Source organism: Colletotrichum graminicola (assembly GCF_000149035.1).
Source record: "Colletotrichum graminicola M1.001 genomic scaffold supercont1.21, whole genome shotgun sequence".
Lineage (NCBI taxonomy): Eukaryota > Fungi > Ascomycota > Sordariomycetes > Glomerellales > Glomerellaceae > Colletotrichum > Colletotrichum graminicola.
Genome location: NW_007361025.1, coordinates 266,084 through 289,442, shown reverse-complemented (window position 1 = coordinate 289,442; position 23,359 = coordinate 266,084). Strand labels below are relative to the sequence as shown.

Genomic DNA, 23,359 nt, shown 5'->3' with positions numbered 1-23,359 from the left:
GAAACAGACTGCTGTTGCATCAAAAGGCATTGGTGCGCAACAGCCAACGGAGAAAGGGCACATCAGAACCCATATCAGCAGAGCCCAACAATCCCATCATCACGCAAATATAGAAACCTTTCCTTCATCAAATCATCTTCAGAGGCCTCCCTGACGAACACCCATGATGAGCGAAACACCGAAGCATTTCGTCTTTCTGGCCTGCCCGCCAGGCACGAGGCTGGGCGGAAACTCTGCAGCAACACTCTTTGCGGAGGTCACACAGCCAGAACACTTGGAGACCTTCCTCTGTCACTGGATCAATCCGGCTCCATTTCAGCAACCCATAGAACCCCTGTCAACGACGTCGTTTCAAGACTGCCCGAAGTTGGTGATGCTCCTCAACCGTCAAGAGATCGGACGACTCACACAGTGGTGCCAGCGCTTCTTCACCCAGCCAGACCATCGATTGCTATACACTCCAAGGATCATCACCGAATTTTACGGTTTTACCAGGGATGTCGAATCCATGTACTTCGGCATATGCCAAATTAGACACAATCCGCAGCAAGGACTATACTGGTGGGCACCGCCAGCCTTGGGGCTTCCGTTCGCTGCTGGCATACGCTGGACCGAATCGACTTGCCGATTCTTCCGAACCCCATACAACCCGGCCCATAGGTCGGACATGATTGTGGCAGGTCTCCCAGATCCTAGGCTGGCCTCAAGTCTAGACCTGTCGTAGCCTTCGGGGTATATGACCTTGAATCCGTAATATATGGGTAACGTAGGCCTCCTTGGCGGCCAGTCTCAGGTCAGCCATTCAAACAGAATACCCAACTCATCAACGGCTGAATCATCAGGAGAAGAAGTGGAGATTGAAAGAGAAAAAGACTGCGTGTGACGTTTCGGGGCTTCATGGTCGTACCGAGCTCCGGTTCATGTCTCAGGCACCGTGTTCTTTGGCTAATGAAGAGAAACAGATATCTTGGACGGTCGGTCGGGAAGGAAGATATCTAGATCATCGCCGACTAATGCATAATATAATAGATCAGCAAAGTGCTGCTGAAATTTTAAGAACTGTACGCGTGGGTAAGCCGTTTTTTGTCAGGTAATGATCTCATGTCGCTGAGCTACCGCGGCCTATTCATTGAACGAAACGCAGCCAGAGATATGTTGACAGCCACTTGAATGGCATCTAATTGCAGCTGGTATCACCGCTGTTCTACTCAAGACACATGAAAAGATGCGAGAACGGCTTGCTTGAGCGTGTGTCTAAGGACATTGGTGTCACAAGGAGTGACCAACGACTAAATCGTTGATGTTATTTTTTTTATCAAAAGGAAGGATAGTTTTGTAAGCCCTAAGCCTCTACAAGTCTGTGACAAAGCAGGAGATTTTGTCAAAAGAAGGAGCACCTGAACTGTGCATTTTACTGAAAAAGCCTAGGAAAAGGTTGATGAAGGAGGAATGCTGGACGAGGAGGTCCGAGGTCACCGAAGTTACCCACCAGCCGCCGCTTACCTAAAGCAGATCGCTCCGTCAATACTCCGTAGATTACCTAATTTTTTCCTCAAGCTTCGAACCCCTACGGATACCGTCCAAGGAATTTTTTTTTTCTTCGCTACCTCTCTGCTCCCCCCGTCTCGTTTCCCAACCTCATTCCTCTTCTTCAACATGGCAGCAGTCCGAGATAGCTTTCTCGACCTCGAAAGGCATCGCTTGCAGTTGGAGGACAACATTGCCAAGCTGCAGAAGGCCTTGCTGCACTGGCAAAAATGGGATGCAGAGTATGAGTCCTTGAAAGAGGAGATAGAGTCTGTCCCCCAACCTGCCAGTCGAGAGGATCTTGCGCGCATTCGCAGAGACTTTGAGGGCGAGGTCGTTGACAAGAAGGAAATCAACGACCTTTTTGGCCGCATCGATCTCAAGCCAGCCGAGCAGATCGTCAACCTGTTGTCGCGCCGTATCGACTACGTGTCCAAGAACATCGAGACGCTCGAAAAACAACTCGAGTCCGCCAAACAGAAGCACGCTGCTGCCACGGTTGTCAGCAACCCAGATGTTCGGGACGAAGATGGTCTGCCTATAACGGAGATCATTGAGGAGCTTGACGAAGAGGGCAACGTCATCAACAGCCGCTTGCAGCGGCCGGGCGACTCCAGCGCCCAGCTTAAGGAGATCCTAGAAAAGGCAGGCGTCAAGGATCTTCCCGCTGGTGAGCCTCGAGAACCCGAGAAGGAGGCCGTTGTCGAAGATATCTCCGATGAGCCCACCGCTGAGGCGTCTGAAACATCTGTTGCCGCGACGACTGCGCCAGCTGAGCATGTTACGGCTGCAACAGCGGCGGAGCCCGAGAGCAAGGCGGATGACACTGTCGCCGTTAAGAAGTCCGTGTCTTTTGCCGAAGACACCAAGTCACCGACGGAGCCGCCGGTTTCGAGGGCTGCCCAGCGCGTAGAAGAAATCATGCGAACCGCCAAAGCTCAGGAAGAGTTCGGCCGTCAGCCGCCCGTTATACCCGAGGGTGAGTCCGAGGAAGATGCCTTTCTCCGTCGAGAAATGTTGAAGTACGGCATGGAAGAAGTCGGGGCAGTGGTGGCCGAACTCAACCTCGAGGAAGGTTCTGACGATGACGACGACTGGGAGTACGAGTACTCTGACCTTGACGACGACGACGACGAAGAGGACCAGTATGGACGGTCCAAAACTAGCGTGCTCGACGAGGGATACCATCAGCGCATGTTGGAGCTCGAGAAGCGGCTCGGAGTCAAGACTCGCTTCACCGAGAAGGTTAAGGCAGAGGCCGATGAGTCCGACGACGACACGCAAGGCATTGGCCGCATTGTTGTGAACCACGGCGACAAGGGGAAGGTGGTGGAGCCTGCCAAGCCATCACCTTCCCCCACATCTATCCTGCGCACCACGCCGACTGAGGCGGACGACAACAAAAAGAGTGTTCGATTTTCCCGGAGCCTGGATGTCGCCCCTGTTACCGAAGTCTCGGCAACTACAGCGGCACCGGCTGTAGCGCAGGCTGCACCCGAGCCGTTCGTGGAGCCTCTGAGCGACATTGTTGAGCGCTCTGGCCCTGCGAAGCAGAAAGGAGCGAAGTCCAACGGGAAGGTGTCTCGTTTCAAGAAGCAGAAGGCCACCCCGACTGTCATCGAGGACGGTCTCGTTCCCATGGGCCCGCGCGACGTGCCCTCGCGGTTCCTCGACCAGGACAGACCGACGGCCCCAACTGGTCCTGAAGGGAAGACACTGGCAGATGCGGTCATCGAGAAGGAGCCCAAGCCTCACGACCAAGACGCCTATGATGACGAGTTCATCGACCAGGACCTTGCTGACGAGTACCACCGTCAGCGACGCAACTTCATCCAGAAGCAAGGCGGCTTTCTGCAAGAAGACACGTCCGTGGTCCGGCCCCTTGACGAAGCTGACGGCGGTCAGCGGATCAGCAAGTTCAAGGCTGCTCGTCTCTCTAAGCAGTAACCGGGCCGGACCTAGAAAACACTACGTATGTGAAAGGCTTTTTTGTTTTCTTCCTTTCCTCTTCCCTTTCCCTCCCCCCCCTCCAACATGATGACCAAGACAATTTTTATACAGTTATCCCTATCTCAATCTCATTGTGTGGATATGGTTCTAATTTCTGATTTTGGACTCACTGCTCAATTCCTTTTGGCATTCTTGCCTAGAAGTCTGGCTAACTCATACTTCAGTTTTCTCCGACCACGGTCTCACCTCATGGGGTGGCGCGCCGTATCTGAAGTGGCAAATAGCCTTGACACGTCATGCACAGGTAAGATTTGCGCTTTTTCTTCGCACCCTCCCCCCCTCGGATGATGACCAAGACAATTTTTATACAGTTATCCCTATCTCAATCATTATGTGTGGATATGGTTCTAATTTCTGACCCCGTTGCCAACTGTACCCTCTTGTTTGCATTTTTAATCCAGGAGATGTCGTGGCTAACTTACTGTGGCAGTTTCTCTGGTAAAAGTGATTTCCCACATCAACCGAGTCCCCGCGCGGCGACCACACTGCCGCCTCCTCCTCGTCTTGATCTGTTCCCGCAACACGCCATTCATCTGGACGTGAAATGGTGGATAGAGCGGATAGAAAAACGGATTGATAGAGAAGACCTCATATTTGGGTCTCGTGCGGGCCAGCGATTCCTGTAGTCCATGGATCCTGGCGTATCTTGCTTTCTCAGACTTTTTTGCTATTGCTTTACTAATCTACACGCAGCCTCTTGGTGATGACGAGTGTGTGAGGTGTGAGAGCCGTATGCATGCATGGCTCTTCTTCTAAGCTTCGGCTACTACTTGCCGTTTCGGCAGTACGGACCGCTTCTTAATCTGACAATTGATGGGCTGCAGCTTTCCATCTGCTTCACCATTACTAGCGGATCCAAGAGCAATGGTTCCCCACGTGGGCTCTCTGACGCCTTTACCCTCAGCTTTTGCTCATCCCGTGGTTATGGCGATTCGTTTCACCCATGACATTTCTCTCCATTGCAGGCTAGATTAGATGATGCAAATCAATACAAAGACGACTTGATCGAGCTCCAACGCACACTCCCGTATATCGTGACTTGCATGTGTCTCAGTGGGTGGGAACAAAACGGACTCGCTTGGTATCTCTTGTGTGTTTATTTTTTCATCTTCCAAGTGGGACAAGCCATCTAGCTGATCTTGGCGTTGCTAAAGTCCATCTCGGGGTGCTCGGCCTGGAACTTCTTGAGTATGTCAAGCTTCTTCTGCTCGTCCGAGGTGGGCAGGCCCTGCTCCTTCTGGCGCTGGTCCCACATCATCTTCTCGACCATGCCGCGGGTCTCGCCGTCGAGGTCCGACAGCTTGCTCGTGTCGGGCGTGATCTTGGAGACGTCGATCTTGGGCGCTGTGGTCACGACGTGCGCCCACCACTCCATCTTGTTGACCTTATCGAGGTGGATCTCGACCGTCTTGGTGCCATCCGGGGCCGAGGTCAGGGTCCAGGTCGAGTCGTCGACGGTGATGGGGTGGGAGAGGTCGCCCTGCGTCTTGGGTCAGTCTCACGTACGCGCGCCTAATGTTGCGGATTCGTAGTGTGGGTAAAATGAAGAGAAACGCTCCTTTGAGAAGGAAAAAAAAACACCTGGCGGTTGGGCCGAGGAGTAGAACTGATGGGGAGATGGGGGAGGTCAACTGACACTGATGATGGGCTCCTGCCCCTTGACGCCGGCCGAGATCTTGGTCTTCTTCAGGTCGATGACGAGGTCTCTGCTCTTGTAGTTTCCGGGGACGCTGAAGGTGATGTCGACGTCGCCGATGGTCTGCTGCCACTTGTACGGGAGCGCGTTCTGCTCCTCCTCCTCCTTGGCGCGGGCGGCGGCCTGCTCGGCGGGGGTGGGTTCTGATCTCGAGAGCCCACGGTTAGCGTCAACTCCAAAGAATCTACACGTCCCGTCTGCGCTTCCGCTCTTTGGAAGCGGCCTAAGGGAATGGGCCACGTACCGGGTTTGTCGTTGTCAACCATGGTTTCTCGTTGTTTTGCTGAGACGTTGGGGGTTTGTAAGGTCGAAAGCTGTGGAAACAGCAAGGAGCAGAAAGGCTGATGGAATCTTTTGGAGGGGTAGCTGCGAAGACCCCTGGTCCCATACCCCTGCACCCGGCTCGACAGCTCCAGCCAATCACCCCCGCTTAATAAAACCCACCGTCAGCCTTGCACGTCTACACCAAAGAATCTCGGGGGGCGCGATATCTCTCAGAATACAATCAACCCTCTCCAACGCAAGCAAGAAGGAGCTCTGCTTCTCGACACCTGTCGGAAGGAGCAACCCATCGTACAGGACATCGTATTCTCTTCCAATGCCGCCCTGATCAATCTTCACCACCCTCCTCCAATCATTCTCGAAACTCCCGTCCCGCCTTTCCACCGCGACACGACGAGCAAACGCTGCTGCTGCCGCCGCCATCATGGCGACCCGCCGCGCCTCCAACACCGCCGCCGTGGCGCCTAATTCGACAAACGATATCTGCCCGGTCTGCAAGACCATGCGCTACCTTAACAAGGACCTCGAGTTCCTCATCAATCCCGAGTGCTACCACCCCATGTGCGCCAACTGTGTCGCCCGCATCTTCTCCGACGGGCCCAATCAGTGCCCCTACGCCGGCTGCCACCGGACACTTCGCAAAAAGGGCTTCAAGTCGGCCTACTTTGGCGACCTCACCGTCGAGCGCGAGGTCGACATCCGCCGGCGCGTCGCCGCCGTCCTCAATAAGGTCGAGGACGACTTCGAGACCCTGGAGGACTACAACGGCTACCTCGAATGGGTCGAGACCCTCACCTTCGACCTCATCTCCGGCACCGACGCCGAGAAGAAGGCCGCCGAGGCCCGCCTCATCGAGTGGGAGCAGGCGCACAAGGCCGAGATCGAGCGCAACAGGCGGCTGGCCAAGGAGTCCGAGGCTGAGCGCGTTGCGCGCTTCGAGGCCGAGAAGGAGGAGGCCCGGTTGCGGCGCATGCAGGCCATGCAGGAGGACGCCGCCGAGAAGCAGCAGGGCCAGCGCATGCGCGAGGCCATGCTCGACGGCCTGGCGAGCAGCGACGCCGGGGAGGCCAAGCAGACGCTGAACCGCGTCCTGCTCAAGAAGCGCGGCCAGAACCGTCTCGCCTCCGCCGTCGGGTCTCTGTCCGACGCCACAACGGCCCCGGGCCTGTCGATCCGCGGCCTCAAGCAGCAGAAGAAGCGCGTCATCGAGGAGAACAGGCCGTACGACCCATTTGGCGGCCTCAAGCTCGATATGGAGAGGTACGCGATGGGACCGCCGGAGGAGTATCGCAATCACTGGATCGACGAGGCGAGGAAAAAGGACGACATCGTCGTCGGGGGATACAGCGCCGACGAGTACCTCGGCCGCGCCATGTTCGAAGCCTTTTCCGGATTGGCCGTCTTCATCGAGGATGAGAAGGGCCCTGAGAAGGTGGCCACCACCGAGGCCGCGCAAGTGGCCTCCACGGGTCAGACCACCCAGAGGATGGACGTGGACGACGTCTTTTAGTTGTTCAACTGCCGCCTCACCGTTTGAGCTTTGGGGTGGGGGGGAGTAGAGACAAATCATGGGTTGCATAGCGAAGGCGTTCGGGGTTATCTGGGCAACGGGATATGATGGGAATTAACTTCAAGACAACGACTAGAAAAGGCTACTGCCCTTATCCTGGAACCCTGCAAGTCACCAGGAATGGTTGCGCAGGGTGGTGAACGAGGGTCCCACTATGCAAGAAGTTACATCTTGAATATGCTCACTAGATAATACATTTTTTTCTTTTCTTTTCTTTTCTTTTCAAACTCTTGCTTTGATGGTTGCCGGCCTAGACCAGTCCCACAACCGGGTCGTGGGGCCATTTTCTTGTCTTGGTGACAAGCCCTCGCCGTCTACTACGTATATTTCAAGTGTACAAGCAAAACCCTGGTAAACGCCACGCTTTGATTCGAAATATTGAGATAGGCTGCCTTAATGGACAAGTGTAGTGCATTCGGAGCGGACGGCCAATTAGTTGGGGGCCTATTCTATTACGTCTGCCACGGGCTCTGCTGCATGGGCCGCGGGAAGACAGGTACCGTCTCGAGATTATCCAGACCGCCACCAATGGGCTGCTGATTATTCTGCCGACCCATACCGGTCTGGTGATTAACGAAAGCGCCCTGACGGAAAGGATTCGTGGTTCCTGTTGGCTGCGGGGCAAGGGCTCCGGAACTGGTAGCGGGCCGTTGCTGCTGTAGCTGAGATGCCGTGAGGCTTTTCGCAAAAGGATTAGTACCCGTCATCATAGGTTGCAGTGGAGCCATTGGGGGAAGCTGCAGCGGCTGCTGCTGTTGCTGAGGCTGTGACTGGAAGGGCGAGTCGTTAGGGGCGGGAGCGAAAGGCTGCTGCGCCTGCGGTGATGATCGGGCAAAGGGGTTCGTCGACTGCCTCTGGGTGTTGGGACTCATCGGGTTGGAAAAAGCGATATTAGTGGACATGCCCGTCTGCTGGGCCATCAGCATGGATGCCCTGAAGGGGTTGGTGTTTTGCTGCCCGGCCTGAGGACTCAGCATGCTCGTGTTGCCCGTCGGGAAGCTTGCTACCGAGTCTTGAGGTATTGAGCCAAGCGTGCCTGGCTGGAAGCTTGGCTGAGGCGTGAAGCCGCCGAACCCAGCTCCGGTAAAGCTGGGTTGCAACGGCTGCGGCGCTTGTTGTTGTTGTTGCTGCTGCTGCTGCTGCTGCTGCTGCAGTTGTTGCAGCTGACCGAATGGATTTGTGCTCTGCGGCTGGTACGGGTTACCACCAAAGCCCGTTTGTTGCGGTACAAAGCCGGTCTGCTGTGGTGCAAAGCCGTTCTGCTGGAAACCCGTCGGTTGCGGCTGAAACGGGCTGTTGGATGCGAACCCGGTCTGCATGGGCATTTGCTGCTGCTGCTGCTGCTGCTGCTGCTGCTCCTGGTGTTGCTGGGTGTTGGAAGCCATCGTCGTTTGGTTCTGTTCAATGGACTCGAAGAAGTCAATTAAATCCGGCGCAGGACCCTTGGCGGTCTCTGATTTCGGTTGCACAGACCCGTTGGTGCTCGGGAAAGGGTTGTTGGCTGCGGGCGCCGGCTTCGAGTCGAAGGCACTGCTTGACGGTTTCGAGATGCCTCCTTTCCCGCTCTTCTTGGCCTGTTGCTCGGCGATGTACTGTCTCCGGTTGATTTCGAAGTCCGGGTCTTGCAAATACTCCTCCAGTTGTCGACCCAAGTTCACCGGCGCATGCTTCAACTTGGGGACCTCGACTCTTGTTTGATGCTCATACTGTCGCGCGACACCGAGGTACTGCACGACAAAGTCTGTCTGCTTTGTGAAGTTGCGGTAGACTGACATGGCTCTCTCGGCGTCGACCTTCGACATTTCGAAAAAGGTGCCTATTGGTGTCAGTCATTGTCACAAGTGAAGCGGCCTCGTCAACCTACCAAGAATGTTGATCATTCCCTGGTTTAGAGCCTGGAAGAGAGCCAAGAGGTCCAGCACAAGCAGCCTGAAGACAGTAACCGTGATTTCATTCTCGATTTCGCCCTCGAGGACCTAGCAAGGGTCAGCAGCCGTCGCACTCAGCGGCAGCGGATCCCAAACTCACATCGCACTTCAACAGTGCTGTAATCTGAGTCTGGAGGATTTCGGTTTCTCGGAGGAGGCCCTTGTCCACTGAGAGCTTCTCCAACCTCGATTCCTTGGTCCGGACCCAGTCGCACTTCGTTTCACGGTATGCCTTGGCTCTCGCGCCGAGGTAGTTGGCATAATGCCGGATGTTCCGACCTTGCGTCTGGGCTGCAATACCACGTCAGCATCAGAGTGTATGAGGGAGACTGCATAGCGGGTGAGGAGAAGGCCAGAGCTCACCATCTGTAAAGCTGCTGATGGCAAGCGTATTCGGGTGCCTTGCCAAAAAGGAGAGCGTGACATCGGGAGAGCCTTCACGGATCATCAGGTGGACGGTAATCAAGCTCTTGAAGACGACGGTCCATGTCGAGTCTCGGAGGCGGAATTGCAGGGCGCGGAAGACCTCGGCGACGCCAGCTTCGCCGGCGTGTGTCGCGACGAGGATATGTTCGATGTACTTGGTCTTGGGGGGCGCGGCCTTGGATATGCAAAGTCAGCAACACGGCGGGGAGAGTGATACGGGGGCGCTGGCTGAACCAGAGCCCTCCATTCAACCGACCTTTATCTTGGTGGCCCCCTTGACCGATTTCTCAAATGAGCTCGACATGTTGGCGGATATTGGGGGCGGTCTGAGAAGGTGAGGATCTCGTGGCAGTCGGTGAGCCTGGCGACAGAAGAAAAGCTAGTTGTCGTTGGCGGATCGGACGAAAGCCGCACTGAAGCGGTCGCAGAAACTGGCCGTGCCGTCACGGGCCTCGATGGAGTATCGCGATCAATGTGAGTTGAGTTGGAGCAAGACGAGGTGGCGACGTAGGTAAGGTGCGATTCGAGTCGTGGGCGACAGGCGAGGTGGAGATGTATCGGTGACGGGGGCGCGACGGAGGTTGCAGGCCAGGGAAACCCTCAACTGGGCGAAATTGGGCCCCGAGGATCTTCAATGCTTCAATGCAGGAGGGATGGCTCGGTTCCGGAGTTGGGGCCTGTGGCCATGACAAGGCGGCGGGTCGGTCGCAATGATTGATTTCGATTAAAGATACGGATTGGGATGTCGTTTTCGCGATGTAGGCCTGACTTGCTTCGTTGGGTGGGCGGGAAATGAAGGACGGACGGGCAGGTAGACGGACAGCGTCAGCGTCAGCGTCGACGTTGGCCAGGCTGGTTGGGTGGAGGTGGGTGTGGGCGGGCCACAGTCTTGATTTGGAGAGGTCGACTGGTCGGGCTTGGGCTGGGCTGAGCTGAGCTGAGCCTACGTAAGGCGACCCTGTTGCTAGGTAAGGAAGATAGATAGTTATGCTTTGGTTGATGGACGGGACGGTGGTGGTACCGTGGTAGTAGTGTAGGTATGTAGGTGAATGGGTGCGGACCAAGGTGTGCTTTCTGGTGTGATGTGTGTTTGTGTGTGGGCGTGTGTCCTGACTCTCCTTCTCTCTCTCTGTCTCTCTTCTCTCTGTCCGTCTGTCTGTCTCGCTATGTCCTTCTCGGTTTCTCTGATGTGTTGGCTTTGTAAACAAGCCCGAGGCGCCGTGCATTCAACCAACGGGAAACAGGCAATCGGCGAAAATGAATGTACCAGGTACAGGTACGTACTCCCCGGTTAGGCCGGCCGTAGCCCGATGTGATAGGTAGGGAACCCTGCGTTGACGGGCTCGCTCGCAGTGTCGTCTTGACAAGCTGGGAATCCGGTACACCGTCACTGTAACAGCGATCCCATGAGAAAAAAAAGGTGGTCCCGGCGTCTGTGCATTTGCGCCGGCCGGTAAGAGAGAGAACATCTGCGACAAAACCAAAAGTCGACTGCTGAAGACATTCTCCAACATAGGTAGTAAGCAGTATTCGTACATAGTTGTACTACGTAGTAAAGGGCGATGCTCGTTCGAATCTAGCGCCCGTTTCTGCGAGCGAGGTGGGCCGCGCGACGTGACTCCCCCCTCCAACCACTTGAGTTGAGGCTCGTGTCTGTCACTAAAGTCATAAGCACAGGCACAGTCACAGGCACAGATGCAGCCGCGAAGTGCATGTCTCTAATGAATGTTGAATGACCCACTATGTTATGCGGATACGGAGCACTGAGACAATGTTATCACTAGGTATAGTCCAGGTACACGGATGGACCATCCCACACGGCATGACACGGGCGAACATTGGCAGCTCCGGCAAGCTGGGGTCTTCCAAGGACCTGACGAGGTGTCTGTGTGTGGGGAGGGCCGGGAGAGGCACCATTGATCGTCTGCCGTTGCTGTTCCGTTTCTGCCTCTGAGCACACTCAGTGACCGTTCATCATTCGTGCCTGGCCGTTCGGAGAAAGCCTCTCTCATCCGAAAGAAAAATAAGAGCATCAATCGCCCAACCAAACTACCGAATTTACACTGTTATCATGTTGGCCGTTGTTCATCCAATGCCTGCAGGCCCTACGTCCTCATGTTCAACAGTGTGAGGGACTTTCCAACAGAAAACCGTGACATTGAAACAGTTTGGGGAGACATGGAGTTTGCTGAATCGCTGAATCATCCCCATTCACATGTAGCGACATCGCAATCACACGGCATTTGGAGCACGGACCTTGTCGTTTGCTCTCATCATCGGTCTTAGTGATACTTCTTTTAGTCTAGGAATAGACACTGGCAGCCCGCTCAGGGCGCCATCCTCATCCATGTGCATGCACCGACGAGACTAAACACTCTACTGTACACGTATGTTTTCAGGATCTGTGGCCATCTCTTACCGGGTGCCTCAGTCTCGGATAGCTTCTCCATTCATTGTCTGCCACGCACCTCCAACAGCTGGGAAAGAATTGTCAACCATCCCAATTGTGTGACTGTAACCCACCGCCTTCTCTGGGCAGTGCTGCGTCAGGGAAGAACGTATCAACGTATCCCACCGAAGCTGCGCCATCATGCAAGGTGACATTCACGAAACTCTCTGCACCACTTGGTGCCCAATGGCCGCGACAGACGTCTTGTCGTAGAGAAATCCCCCAGAGCCCACATAAAAATCTTCCATTTCATGAAAAATCAGAGTTGCCTTTCATCGCGTCCGATGCTGTAACAAGGTCGTGTCGAACGCCTATTTCATGGCCCCCTCCGCCCTTGGCGTCTTTGCCCTGAAGCCGCCCGAAGGGGAGAGCTCGGATGCCTCAGACGGAGGTGGCTGCATCATATTATCCACGTGGCTATCATCACCTGGAAACCGTTCTGTTAGCTTCTCATCTTCGCACTGATTGCCGTAGGAAGGTGGTGTGGTGAGGGGAGACCAAACGTACACTTTTTTGAAATGGAAGAATCATAAAGAGAAAAGAAGAGAAAATTTTCAAGAGCTCGCTCGCGGCAAAGAGTTTTATATCGAACATCTGCCCCGCGCTAATCACTTGTTTTGGTGGGGACCTGCCTGCTGCCTCAGGTGCAGCCTGCAGGCACCAACTAACGGTGCCATTCTACCGATCTAGTGTAGGTAGCTGAAGCGCCACCGTACAGCGGCAATCCACCTCTGCCCCATTGGCTCCAAAAAAGCATTACAGGGTCTTGTTCCGGTAGTGGGCTGAGCTGCGATAGCTTCAATGTCACAAATTCGCACCTAATCTTGATTCAACCATAACGGCTTTGATCCTCACCATTTGGAGCCATTGAAGCTGTAGAGGCGGTCGCCATACATTCTAAGCTTCAACAGAAACTCTTGCGTCTTTGATTGCCCTATCCCCATCTCTGTCCCACCCTCCAGATGCTTCGCCAATGTTGTCGCGGTAGAGCTTTGGCTGCCCTGCAACCCCGGGTACCGCAGTCGCAACCCCTCGTCCGATGCACCTCTCTCCCACAGAAACCGTCATGCAGCGCGTTATTTTCTCGGAGCCCACGGGCGCGCTGTCTTTCAACAACACAAACGAGGAATGTCCAAGACGAGTCGAGGCATACACAGTTGTCCGGGGAATTCAAGGAGTGCTGTGAGCAAGTCCAAGGATGGCAGGCTAGTTAAGAAGCGTCTTGCTGACTCTCTCTCACTCTCTCAAACAGTCGCCTTCCCTCAGATGTCCTCCCCAGAAACTTGGACCAACCCAGGTAGCGAAATTGTTGTCAGCGGACACATCGGTCGAACAAGAAAGGTCGGCAAGAACCTAGCCTTCGCCCACTTGGAGCGCAACGGAGAACGAATCGGGCAGATCTGTGCCAAAGGCGAGAATGCGGCTGTTCTGGCCAAGATACGTCCCTTCAGCGCCGTCTTGGCCAAGGGTGTTGTGACGGAGGCCTCAGGTGCCGCACGCTTCGAGATGGACATGGAGTCGATACAATACCTAAACCCATTTCCCAAGGACATCATCATCGGCCCCGATACCGTCTTCCCCCCCGAACAGCGTCACTTGCAGTTGCGATTCCACGAGCAACTGAGGGAGAGACTCCGCTTCCGTGCCCAGCTCAAGTCCACTATGGGACAGGCGATGGTGGATCGGGAGTTCATGGACGTCGAGACGCCAATTCTGTTCAAGTCCACTTCGGAGGGCGCGAGAGAGTTTATTGTTCCCACGAGGCGCCCGCGATACGCCTACGCCCTGCCCCAGAGCCCCCAGCAATATAAGCAGGTCCTGATGGCCTCTGGCATGGGAGGCTACTACCAGTTCGCGCGCTGCTTCCGCGACGAGGACCATCGCGCGGACCGTCAGCCCGAGTTTACTCAGGTATGCGTCTAGTACATCATCCGAATACCAATCCCATTGCTAACCCCGTCGTCCATTCAGCTGGATATGGAAAAGTCGTTCGCAACGGGTGTGACCATCATGGAGGACGTTGAGTACGTCGTGGGTCGTGCGTGGGACACATTGAGAGAAATATACGTCATGGAAGTGGGCAAAGACTCGTTCGCGCCAGTCAGGAAAGCATCATTGCAGGTCCGTATCTTCGATTGTTCCGTGACTTCTGACGCCGAATCTGACTACAGGCAGAACTGGGAGCAAAGCATCCAAGACAGCGCCAAGGACGACGCCAAAGCGCCCATCTACCAAGAGTACCCCGCCATCTCTACGCCCTTCCTGAGGATGAAGTATACCGACTGCATGGATCTCTACGGATCCGACAAACCGGACCTGCGCATCCCAAACAGAGTCAGTCCCATTCGATAGCAGATGTAATATCGTCTACTAACATTATTTAGATTTGCCGGGTTGACGAGCACCTCAACAAGAACTTTGTCAGCATGATCACGGACCTCGAGTCACCGATTGTCGAAGTCTGGAAAATCAGCCCACACGAAGACGTCGATAGACGAGACGTGTGGAAGTTTGTGATCGACTTCATGGAGTCCCTCCCCAAGGGCCTGTCCCAGAACCCGGACGGCGCACCCACAGCCTTGGTGTTTGACAGCAGCAAGCCGCTCAACGGCTTCTCGGCATTGGGGCCGGAAGGGTTGGACAGCATTCTCGGCGCTCTGCCAGAGGACTCGGGCTTCTCGGAGCTGAACAACGGCGACATCATCTTGTTTCAGGCGCGCAAGGACCAGCCCCAGCAAGGTGGTTCGACCAAGCTCGGCGAGACGAGAATCGCGCTGTACCACGCCGCTGTGGAGGCCGGTCTCCTGGACAGGGACGACAGCTTCAAGTTCCTCTGGGTCACCGACTTCCCCATGTTCACCCCGGAAGAGGAGGGCGACGTCGGGCAGGGCGGGGCCTCGGGCTTCTCGGCGACCCACCACCCCTTCACGGCCCCACACTCGGAGGAGGACTTTGAGCTCCTCTTCAAGGACCCGCTAAGGGCCAAGGCCGACCACTACGACCTCGTCCTCAACGGCGTCGAGCTCGGCGGCGGCAGCCGACGTATCCACATCGCCGAGATTCAGGAGTTCATCTTCCGCGACATCCTGAAGATGAGCCAGGACAAGATCAAGGAGTTCTCCCACCTGCTCAAAGCGCTGCGTGCCGGGTGCCCGCCGCACGCCGGTTTCGCCATCGGCTTCGACCGCTTCGTCGCCGTCTTGAGCGGCTCGTCGTCCGTCAGGGACGTCATTGCCTTCCCCAAGAACAACAACGGCGTCGACGAGTTCGCCGGGGGCCCGGGGAAGATGACCAAAGAGCAGCTCGAGACATATAACCTCCAGTTCCGCAAGAAGGAATGAGGCGCCTGGATGGCCCACTCCCCTCCATCGTCCGCTGTAACAAATTGTCACATATCTGTAATATAATGTACACTACACTCATGCATCGTTACGGCGCGGGTATAGAGAGATAGATGACAAGAGGCAACGGCATGTTTTGTCTGTTATTCTCTGGGTCTAATTCACGACGGCATAAGTTTACTTGTCTTGTCCCCAGTATTCCAACACAAAGCAATGAAACATCACCAGTAGCCGCATAACGTGCTTGAGCAAATCAAAGTAGGTATTATCATTCTCAGGGGTTTCATTCCATTCCGAGTCCTTGTTCCATTAACGCTCCTAATAATACAAGTAAATAACCTTGCAATCCCAGTCATTCCTCATTCACCATGCTCATTTCGCCGCCGTTCAAGACCTCTTCCACTGGCCGGCGTCCTCAGCACCCTTGCCGACCTGGTTGAGGGCGCCGCCGAGCCCCTGGCCGAGGTTGGTGATGCCGTCGCCGATGGGGCGGCCGGCCGAGCCGGTGGCGCTCGTGATGGTGTCGCCGAGACCGGTGGTCGCGGCGCTGGTGACGTTGCCGACCGTCTTGGTCAGGCCGCCGACGGTGTTGCCGAGGGCCGAGGTGACGAACTTGGCGCCGCCGGTGACGCCGGTGTTCTGGTCGTTGTTTCCGATAGGCATGGTGGTCTTTTGGATGGGTTGTTTGGTTGTGTTGGGGGAGGAAAGGGTTGCTTTTTTTGTTTTCAGTGATTGAGGTTTGGATGAAGCGTAGGATTTCTTTTGGTATCTTAAGATATCGGGGGGAGAAACGTGTAGGTTGATGTCGACCAGTGCCCTCTTATGGATGATGAAGGTAGGCAACGTCAAGGTGAGCTCGAGGCGAGGTGACGTCAGAGGTCGATAAAGCGGGAAGGTGGATCCCCGTCCAGCAGAACGCACCTGTGGCTTGATCGCACCTATCAACGCCTCAACCTCGCACCTCTGCCTCGTCAGGTTTTGACATCACATCACTTGTCTCATCTCAGAAGGTGGAGGGGAAGAGGAGGGGAAGAGGAGGGGGAAGGGGTGTTCTTCCGGTTCTGACGACATTGCAGCCTGAGCACGAAAGTTTGGCCGAGACCTTCCCACATCGCCCGTGAGCCACACAACCTTTGTTCGTCTACGCTTTCGGTGCTTGCTCCAGGGAACATGGGTTGGGGTTGAAAAAGCTCACTACCTACACCGGCCTGGAGACTTTTTTCCTCGCATGACGGAAGGGGGTAGGTATCATGTTGCAGTGTCAAAAAGAAAAGAGGAGATCAAGGCGTCCAGTACGTCGCATGCCGCCCCGTCATCGTGCCGGTCTCATTGGTCTTTTCGTCTGATGCGGCTTTACCCCGACCGGTTCTAGCCCTTTGAGGCTTTCGTCTCTTTGCTTACAGTTCGTGACTTCGCTCATTCTTCCAATGGTGTATCGCCAAGTCGCACGGATACGCCTCATGTTGTTCCGTTTCCTAACAGAACTGTACAACTTCATAGTAAAGTCCACTCCATCCCTGTTTTCGCGCCCACGATGGAATCATGCTTCTGGCAGAACCGAGACAACGCGCAAACTGTCTTGGTATTTCCGATGGTTCAAGGTAGTTTACGTAACGTCGATGAATGATTAAGTTCCCTGGCAAGCTGTAATGTCTTCCAGCCAGAAGACTTTAGCTCAAGGAATCCATCTCTTCCCTCGTCAGCTTCTCACTTCTTTGATAACGTTGGCGAGGTCACAAACTGTCTTGCACTGATGTGTACTTTCTTTTTTTTACTTGCATCTAGGCTCCTTAGCTCAAGGAAAAAGAAGAAGATGAAGATGAAGAAGAATAAGAAGAGGAGGAAGTCCAGTAGGTCTCGGCGATGAGGCTGCACTCCTCACTCCAGTTTCTAGCGGTATGTCTTGTGTTGTATGCATGCATCAACTTTATTGCACGGGAACGTTGACAGATCGTTAGCCAACTTACAGGTCAGGAACCGCTGCTATCTGCCGAGACGATGTTTGAACAAGAGCAACTGGATATTTACGATGCTCGTTGACCACCTATTGATTGAAACAACCAGTGTCAACACTACTAGATGCCTCACTTGGAAGTGGGATCACTCTTGCCGTTCTTTGTAATATGCGCTCCTGATGCTTTGCAGAGTCGGCCCACTCCTCCTTTTTATGTAATCTAGAGGCTCTGGTAGTTGACTCATTCGTACGTTCTCAATATGGCGAGAGGTCATATTACAACATTATTGTCGCTGTAAGGAATGAGTGGTTCTGAAGCAAGAAGAATCTCGCCATCGAAAGACTTCGATATGACATGGGTCGCTGGCTACAATTGTCTGAAAGTTCACCTTCACTTTCTAGTCTATGCCTGCCAGTGCCATATTCCTAGGTTCAGCCGTGTTTGTCCTATTGTTGCCGCCGTACTCCCATGCCCAACTGACCTGGACCTTCGAAATCTCTGTACGCCCACCAATTCGCGACGATGTGTCAACCTTTTTTTTTTTTTTTCTCTCCCGCGACATCAAAAGTTTTGAAGATTCCAAGCTCATCCGTACTCGCAAGTCCTTTGGTAGTATGCCGCAAGCCCATCGAACTTGGGGAAGAAGTTCAGCTGCATTCCTTGAAAGACAGCCATCCGACCATAGCAATTAGTGTCCGTTTGGCTTGACGGACCGTCAAAACCCACTGGCTCTCAAGTATGATACTCTTACTCTTGCCCTAAGTAGCTGTAACAATGGCAACAATAATGGGCTACCTAGCAGGCCTAACCATGAGCCCCGGGGAAAACAACAAGACAAAGGAAACAATGTGCGAGCCTCGGCATGGCTGCCTTTGGCGTGGGAGGGCTGGGTGTCAACCAGGCTATTTTGATCGAGGGCGCTTGGCGTACAACTACCGGTGACACGACCTGCCACAACACAACGCCGTTCCACGGCCAACGCGGGTCCCGGTTGGTTCAAGCCTCGCCTTGCCTCGGACGACGGCTCTCCGCAGGGCCGCTGTTTGCCTTGGCCCCCAAGAGCCGGTAGACCCGCGACTGCTTCGCTGCTCGGGAGGATGGCAGCTAGGCTCGCGCCGTCTGTACATCATGCCGCTCCATTCCTAGAAGTACTGGCGTGTAGAGGGTCAATGGGCCAGCCGAATTGGCAGTTACAAGTCGACCACTCAGTTTAAACAGATTCTGGGAGGTGAGTTGTACGTTGCGCGCGCAACTGTCTCTCGAATCTCGTCGCCCATCGTCCAAGCCTCTCTTGTCTCTCGTTGTCTCGTCCCTCGTCCAAACAACGTCTTTCCCGTTAACGAAGCCAAAACGCAAGATGCGTCCTGTCTCCATCGCACCCCTCTTGGCACCGGCGACCGCCCTTCCAATCGCCCCGGGCCAGGTCAACGTTCCCCCCGAATTCAACTCTAAGATCGGCTCGCCAAGTCCTGTGATCGACTGCGTGGGCATTGCCGTCTGCAACACGATCACGGTGGACAACGGGAACCAAAGCCCAGGTTCGTTAAGCCAGCCGAAACAGACGCCGCTGCAGCAGCAGCAGCAGCAGCAGACGGGATCCGGCGGAGTAGGCGGCTCACTGCGCCGATTCTCAGCCCCAGCCTTACTCTTCCAGGGCTGTTGGATTGTGTCGGCATTGCGGCTTGTAACCCGGTTACTGTGAACAAGGGAGAGGCAGCTTCAAAATATGGAGAGTGAGGAAGAAGGAATCTGAACTTCATGGCATCCTGGGATACTTCATCGTTGATCAATAGCATTTTGTTTCCTGTTGCACAGCAGAATCGAAAACTTGCTTGACTCTGGAACCAGTTTTGTCCTTACTTTGGCGATGGAAATAAGACCTAAACCCCGGCCTCGATTCTGGGAGAGAAAATTCCCAGCTCCAAAGAAACAATGGATTGCAATGCCACCAATTTGCGTCAAATCCTGACCTTGCTGACCAGCTGGGAAATTTGGCGCTTGAGTAGTCGTGTCGGTCCCATGCGGTACCCGGACGACTTGGTAAGCGTACTGCAGATGTCTCCTCAAACATTTCTCTCGAAAGTTATAGCTTTTTGGACGAGCCGTTGGCTGTTCTAGAAAAGAGTAAAAGGGTATATAATGGCCCTTGTGGTCAGGTTCGTCAACCAACTATCACTGGATGCACACATCCACCAATTCCCCGATAGTCTAGTGGTGAGGATATCTGCTTGTCAATTGCACGATTCGCAGGGGACCGGGGTTCAATTCCCCGTCGAGGAGTTTCCATCAGTCATCCAATGGCTGAAAAGTTCTTTTTGCTGTCTTCCTGAGGTTGTGGGCGAGCTGCGGAGTCTCACCTGTGCCCTAGCCTAGATCTCCGCCTGGGTGGCGGACGATGGAGACGAGTGGGGTCGGTACAAGCCGGCCGGGTCCGGGAGGAACAAACCGGCAGCAGTGGGCTTTAGAAAATCTCAGGAACTTTTAGGGAGTAGGAGAAGGCAAAGTGGTCATTATTGCACTTTGTTTTTCGTGGTTCATGTTTGGGCAGCTCGATTGGGAGAACCCAAGATAACCCCCCATAACAACTAATGTACCCTGTAAATTTCATCTTCTCTTGGGCTGGCCTGCCCAGCAAGAATCCGCTTGATGATTGCTTACATTCGAACCAAGAGCAATACTTTGAGAAACCTGAGTGGAATTTGCGCTAAATATCAGAGTGGGCTTCTCAGTAAACCGACTCTTTGACGGAAGATGGCCAAACAAGGCCCTAATGAAGGCTGCCCATTTCCTGACTTGGTCTTTGCATGTGACAAGCCTCGAGATTGCAAACATCACCCTGTTGTTATTGATGGTCTTACCGGTTGTTTTGCAAATCTGGTTTCGGCTGAGTTGCTGATGTTGCAGAGTTATAGACGTCCACACTCAACGCGTTTCCAGTTCATACTCGGTTCTTCGTCATCACCGCTCGATATTCCTACTATTGGCCACTCTTCCCCACAAACCTGATGACACCCGCGGCAAAATAAGAACATCCAAGCAAAGCACGATTGGCGAATGTTGTTGAAACCTCGCTATCAGGAGTATCATAAAATTGTGTTTTCTCTGTTCTCACACCCATTGGGCCGAATCGACATCCGCGCTCAAGAATCATGAGATGGCTGTCACCTTCAATGTGGCCTCAGCACAAGCCGCCACATCTTCCAGACCTCGGGATCGGGCGTGTCAGAGTCCCGCTGGAACTTGCACATGCTCAGCAGGCAGCACAGAAGGATCTTCATCTCCGTCTCGGCGAACTTGCGCCCGACGCACCCGCGCAGGCCCTGTAGGAAGGTCATGAAAGCGTTGGGGTTCGCCGTCGCCAGCAGGTCGTCCCAGCGGTCCGGGTCGAGCTCGTCCGCGCGGTCGCCACAGTACATGGACAGCCTGTTGATGGCGTTGGCGAGGACGTAGATAACGGTGCCCGCAGGGATCTTGTACCCGCCCAGAACGGCTTGATGGACTTGAGCTTTATACGTTCAAGGTTGTAAGCCTATACAAGAGTCAGCATGGAATGATTACTGGTGGATTCCGATTTACAAAGGGAAGATGCATCATTACGTCGGTTGCCGACCCTTCACTGAGCCTCAAAAGCAAGTACAATATCGGCGGTCTGGTTCAGGAGATCGATAACGCCGAGTCAGGGGTGTAGATCTCTGCGTTAGATCTGCACGCCAAGAAGGAGGAGAGACATCCCGCCGATGATTTCCATCGCCATGTCCTCGCTAGAAGCGTTTCGCAGATCGCGTCGTCGGAAATGAGATGGCAGCCGTTGTGATACATTGAGAATATGGATGATAGCAGGCCATGGCACCAAACCCGTTAGCCCTATCCCACCCAAGGCGCCGTCTCTAGGCGCATCGCGATGCATGGGTCGACCTCGGAAACATCAATCCCGCGGAAGACAGCGTCTGAAGCTCTGGCATTGAACATCTTCACAATGCCCAGCCTTTCCTCTGATATGACAGGTTTGAATCACCATCGGTGACATTCATCGCGAATGATCTGGTGGCTAGCGGGTGAGACGGTCTATTCTGGCTTGTAAAAAAGGTGAATTTTGGCACAGCTGGTAGGGCTAGGAGGAACTATCGCATAAAGAGGCACGGCACGCGGCTCCCGAGACTGATTGTTGTTAGCACAGTCTTGCCCTGACAAACGAGGTTATTTCCAAGTGCAATAGTATGGGAGGAACCGGCAGCCGGTGATTCCGAATGATTACATACCAGATGTTGCGGGAAGAAGGAGGTAAGACCTTCACCCACGTAGAGAGATGTCTGTGAGAGGTTAGTCCGTAAGTAAACGCCCTGGTAGCCGCCGGTTACCCACCTACGTCTTCAGTATGCGAAGACAATAATGGTAGGAGATCCCAGGCTCGAGCCACGCCTCCCATCCAGAGACGTCCGTTCATGTGCGATTTCCAAATGAAGCGATAGAAACGACAGCCGTCGGAAAAGCCGCAAGACCGGACTGTTTGCTACGACGGTCCACAGGCAGAGTTGCGACTCCCGCTTGGCCGCCCTAAGGAACGGCCGGAGATGTGAGAGGTTCCGTCATTGGGGGACGTTGTAAGCAATTGAGTTGCGCTCTGAAACAAGGAATCGAGATGGCTAAGCTTGGAGCGTACAATGAGCCTGACCCGTCGTCCAGTCTTATATGTTTAATCTGCGTCAATCTACATTAACATCTGCATCTGCATCAACCATCTACATTTTCCTGACAATAGACTTCTCTCCTCATTCTTTACCCGAAAAATCCCACGAGACCCAGACATGTTAAACGACAACTTCACCACAGGAAACACCACCTTCCCCTTGACTATGGAAAGGCAGGTTTCCGCATCGCTATTTTCACCATGGAAGACGTTCGACAAAGTGTTTACCTCAGTCATGGGATACCCGGCCAAGGAGTTTGAGTTCGTTCCTGGCCACACGCCGTTCTCGACCCTGGGCGGAGCCGTGGGAATGGCTGTGCTCTATCTGGTGGTCATCTTTGGTGGCCGTGAGGTGATGCGCAACCGGAAGCCTGTAGAGCTGAACACGCTCTTCAAGATACACAACCTCTTCCTGTCTCTCCTAAGCGGTGCCTTGCTAGTGCTGTTCATCGAGCAGCTCGTGCCAAGCCTGTGGCGCGGCGGCCTCTATGAGAACATATGCGGGGTTTCGGGCTGGACTCAACCACTCGTTCTTCTGTACTACGTAAGTGATCGTTGGGGAACTCGATATAAGCACGATCTCACGCCGAGGAATAGATCAACTACCTTACAAAGTACTACGAGCTCATTGACACCGTCTTCCTGATGGTCAAGAAGAAGCCTCTCACCTTCCTGCACTGCTACCACCACCCGGCGACCGCGCTTCTCTGCTTCTCCCAGATGATTGGGGGCACGCCCCTCTCTTGGGTGCCCATCACGCTCAACTTGACTGTCCATGTTGTCATGTACTGGTACTACTTCCAGACCGCGCGGGGTGTCAAGGTGTGGTGGAAGCAGTGGATCACTCGCTTGCAGATTGCGCAGTTCGTGCTTGACCTGGGTAAGTTGGGTTCTCTCTGTGACGAGAGTACGGAATGAGTGTTTTGGCTGACTTTTCTTTCTCCTCCAAGGATTCGTCTACTTCGGCTTCTACGATGTCTTCGCGGATACCTACTTTAAGGATATTCTACCCCACGTCGGCCGGTGTGGAGGCGAGTTCTTTGCCGCGGTGACGGGCGGCGCGATCCTGACTTCGTACTTGGTCCTGTTCATCATGTTCTACATCTCTACCTACAAGAAGGGCGGTCAGAGGGGTGCGCAAAAGACCAAGTCGGCCGTGCTCAGCGAGAAGAGGTCGTTTGCGGCAGGGCCAGCTAATGGCGCACGGGCCGAGATGAAGAGTTAAGGGCGCTTACTCTGAGTAAGAATAATTCGCTGAGTAAAGCGACGAAGAGCCAGAACGTCCTAGAGGGCCTAGCTGAGTAGAGCGTTATCAGACGAATAATGACGTTGGTGGCATATTTTTGGGGGGGAGGCAGCAATGGAGGTTTAATGCGGAAGAGGCTGGGCCGAAACTGAGGCGCAGTTACTTTCGGCTTAGAAAGCAAGTTGATGCATTAGAAAGAGAGAGATCCAATCGTTGATCTGAAGTCAAAAGGGTGGTGGTGT

General features: G+C 54.3%; 10 protein-coding genes and 1 non-coding gene across 11 annotated transcripts; 7 read left to right on the top strand and 4 right to left on the bottom strand.

Moving 5' to 3' along the window:
* Window positions 1-1,656: 1,656 nt before the first annotated feature.
* Window positions 1,657-3,474, top strand: GLRG_05957 (uncharacterized protein; the record flags this gene model as incomplete). Its single annotated transcript, XM_008096642.1, has 1 exon — window positions 1,657-3,474. The coding sequence occupies one exon, from the start codon at window positions 1,657-1,659 to the stop codon at window positions 3,472-3,474; it is 1,818 nt and encodes a 605-aa protein (XP_008094833.1).
* A 1,192-nt stretch (window positions 3,475-4,666) lies between these two features.
* Window positions 4,667-5,499, bottom strand: GLRG_05956 (CS domain-containing protein; the record flags this gene model as incomplete). The annotated part of the gene is made up of 3 exons (XM_008096641.1): window positions 4,667-5,017; window positions 5,174-5,376; window positions 5,478-5,499. The coding sequence occupies 3 exons, from the start codon at window positions 5,497-5,499 to the stop codon at window positions 4,667-4,669; spliced, it is 576 nt and encodes a 191-aa protein (XP_008094832.1).
* Window positions 5,500-5,939: 440 nt separating this feature from the next.
* Window positions 5,940-7,025, top strand: GLRG_05955 (CDK-activating kinase assembly factor MAT1; the record flags this gene model as incomplete). Its single annotated transcript, XM_008096640.1, has 1 exon — window positions 5,940-7,025. The coding sequence occupies one exon, from the start codon at window positions 5,940-5,942 to the stop codon at window positions 7,023-7,025; it is 1,086 nt and encodes a 361-aa protein (XP_008094831.1).
* Window positions 7,026-7,537: 512 nt separating this feature from the next.
* Window positions 7,538-9,743, bottom strand: GLRG_05954 (ANTH domain-containing protein; the record flags this gene model as incomplete). Its single annotated transcript, XM_008096639.1, has 5 exons — window positions 7,538-8,901; window positions 8,950-9,061; window positions 9,114-9,304; window positions 9,377-9,614; window positions 9,696-9,743. 5 exons carry the CDS (start codon window positions 9,741-9,743, stop codon window positions 7,538-7,540), a joined length of 1,953 nt encoding a protein of 650 aa, XP_008094830.1.
* Window positions 9,744-13,154: 3,411 nt separating this feature from the next.
* On the top strand, window positions 13,155-15,229 carry GLRG_05953 (tRNA synthetase class II; the record flags this gene model as incomplete). Its single annotated transcript, XM_008096638.1, has 4 exons — window positions 13,155-13,799; window positions 13,860-14,009; window positions 14,064-14,222; window positions 14,273-15,229. 4 exons carry the CDS (start codon window positions 13,155-13,157, stop codon window positions 15,227-15,229), a joined length of 1,911 nt encoding a protein of 636 aa, XP_008094829.1.
* A 387-nt stretch (window positions 15,230-15,616) lies between these two features.
* Window positions 15,617-15,892, bottom strand: GLRG_05952 (uncharacterized protein; the record flags this gene model as incomplete). The annotated part of the gene is made up of 1 exon (XM_008096637.1): window positions 15,617-15,892. One exon carries the CDS (start codon window positions 15,890-15,892, stop codon window positions 15,617-15,619), a length of 276 nt encoding a protein of 91 aa, XP_008094828.1.
* A 2,154-nt stretch (window positions 15,893-18,046) lies between these two features.
* On the top strand, window positions 18,047-18,253 carry GLRG_05951 (uncharacterized protein; the record flags this gene model as incomplete). Its single annotated transcript, XM_008096636.1, has 1 exon — window positions 18,047-18,253. The coding sequence occupies one exon, from the start codon at window positions 18,047-18,049 to the stop codon at window positions 18,251-18,253; it is 207 nt and encodes a 68-aa protein (XP_008094827.1).
* A 288-nt stretch (window positions 18,254-18,541) lies between these two features.
* Window positions 18,542-18,886, top strand: GLRG_05950 (uncharacterized protein; the record flags this gene model as incomplete). The annotated part of the gene is made up of 1 exon (XM_008096635.1): window positions 18,542-18,886. The coding sequence occupies one exon, from the start codon at window positions 18,542-18,544 to the stop codon at window positions 18,884-18,886; it is 345 nt and encodes a 114-aa protein (XP_008094826.1).
* Window positions 18,887-19,381: 495 nt separating this feature from the next.
* Window positions 19,382-19,464, top strand: GLRG_13149. Its single transcript has one exon. It is a non-coding gene; the product is annotated as a tRNA-Asp (tRNA).
* An 887-nt stretch (window positions 19,465-20,351) lies between these two features.
* Window positions 20,352-21,215, bottom strand: GLRG_05949 (uncharacterized protein; the record flags this gene model as incomplete). Its single annotated transcript, XM_008096634.1, has 2 exons — window positions 20,352-20,674; window positions 21,200-21,215. 2 exons carry the CDS (start codon window positions 21,213-21,215, stop codon window positions 20,352-20,354), a joined length of 339 nt encoding a protein of 112 aa, XP_008094825.1.
* Window positions 21,216-21,989: 774 nt separating this feature from the next.
* On the top strand, window positions 21,990-23,096 carry GLRG_05948 (GNS1/SUR4 family protein; the record flags this gene model as incomplete). The annotated part of the gene is made up of 3 exons (XM_008096633.1): window positions 21,990-22,415; window positions 22,469-22,751; window positions 22,822-23,096. The coding sequence occupies 3 exons, from the start codon at window positions 21,990-21,992 to the stop codon at window positions 23,094-23,096; spliced, it is 984 nt and encodes a 327-aa protein (XP_008094824.1).
* Window positions 23,097-23,359: the final 263 nt, after the last annotated feature.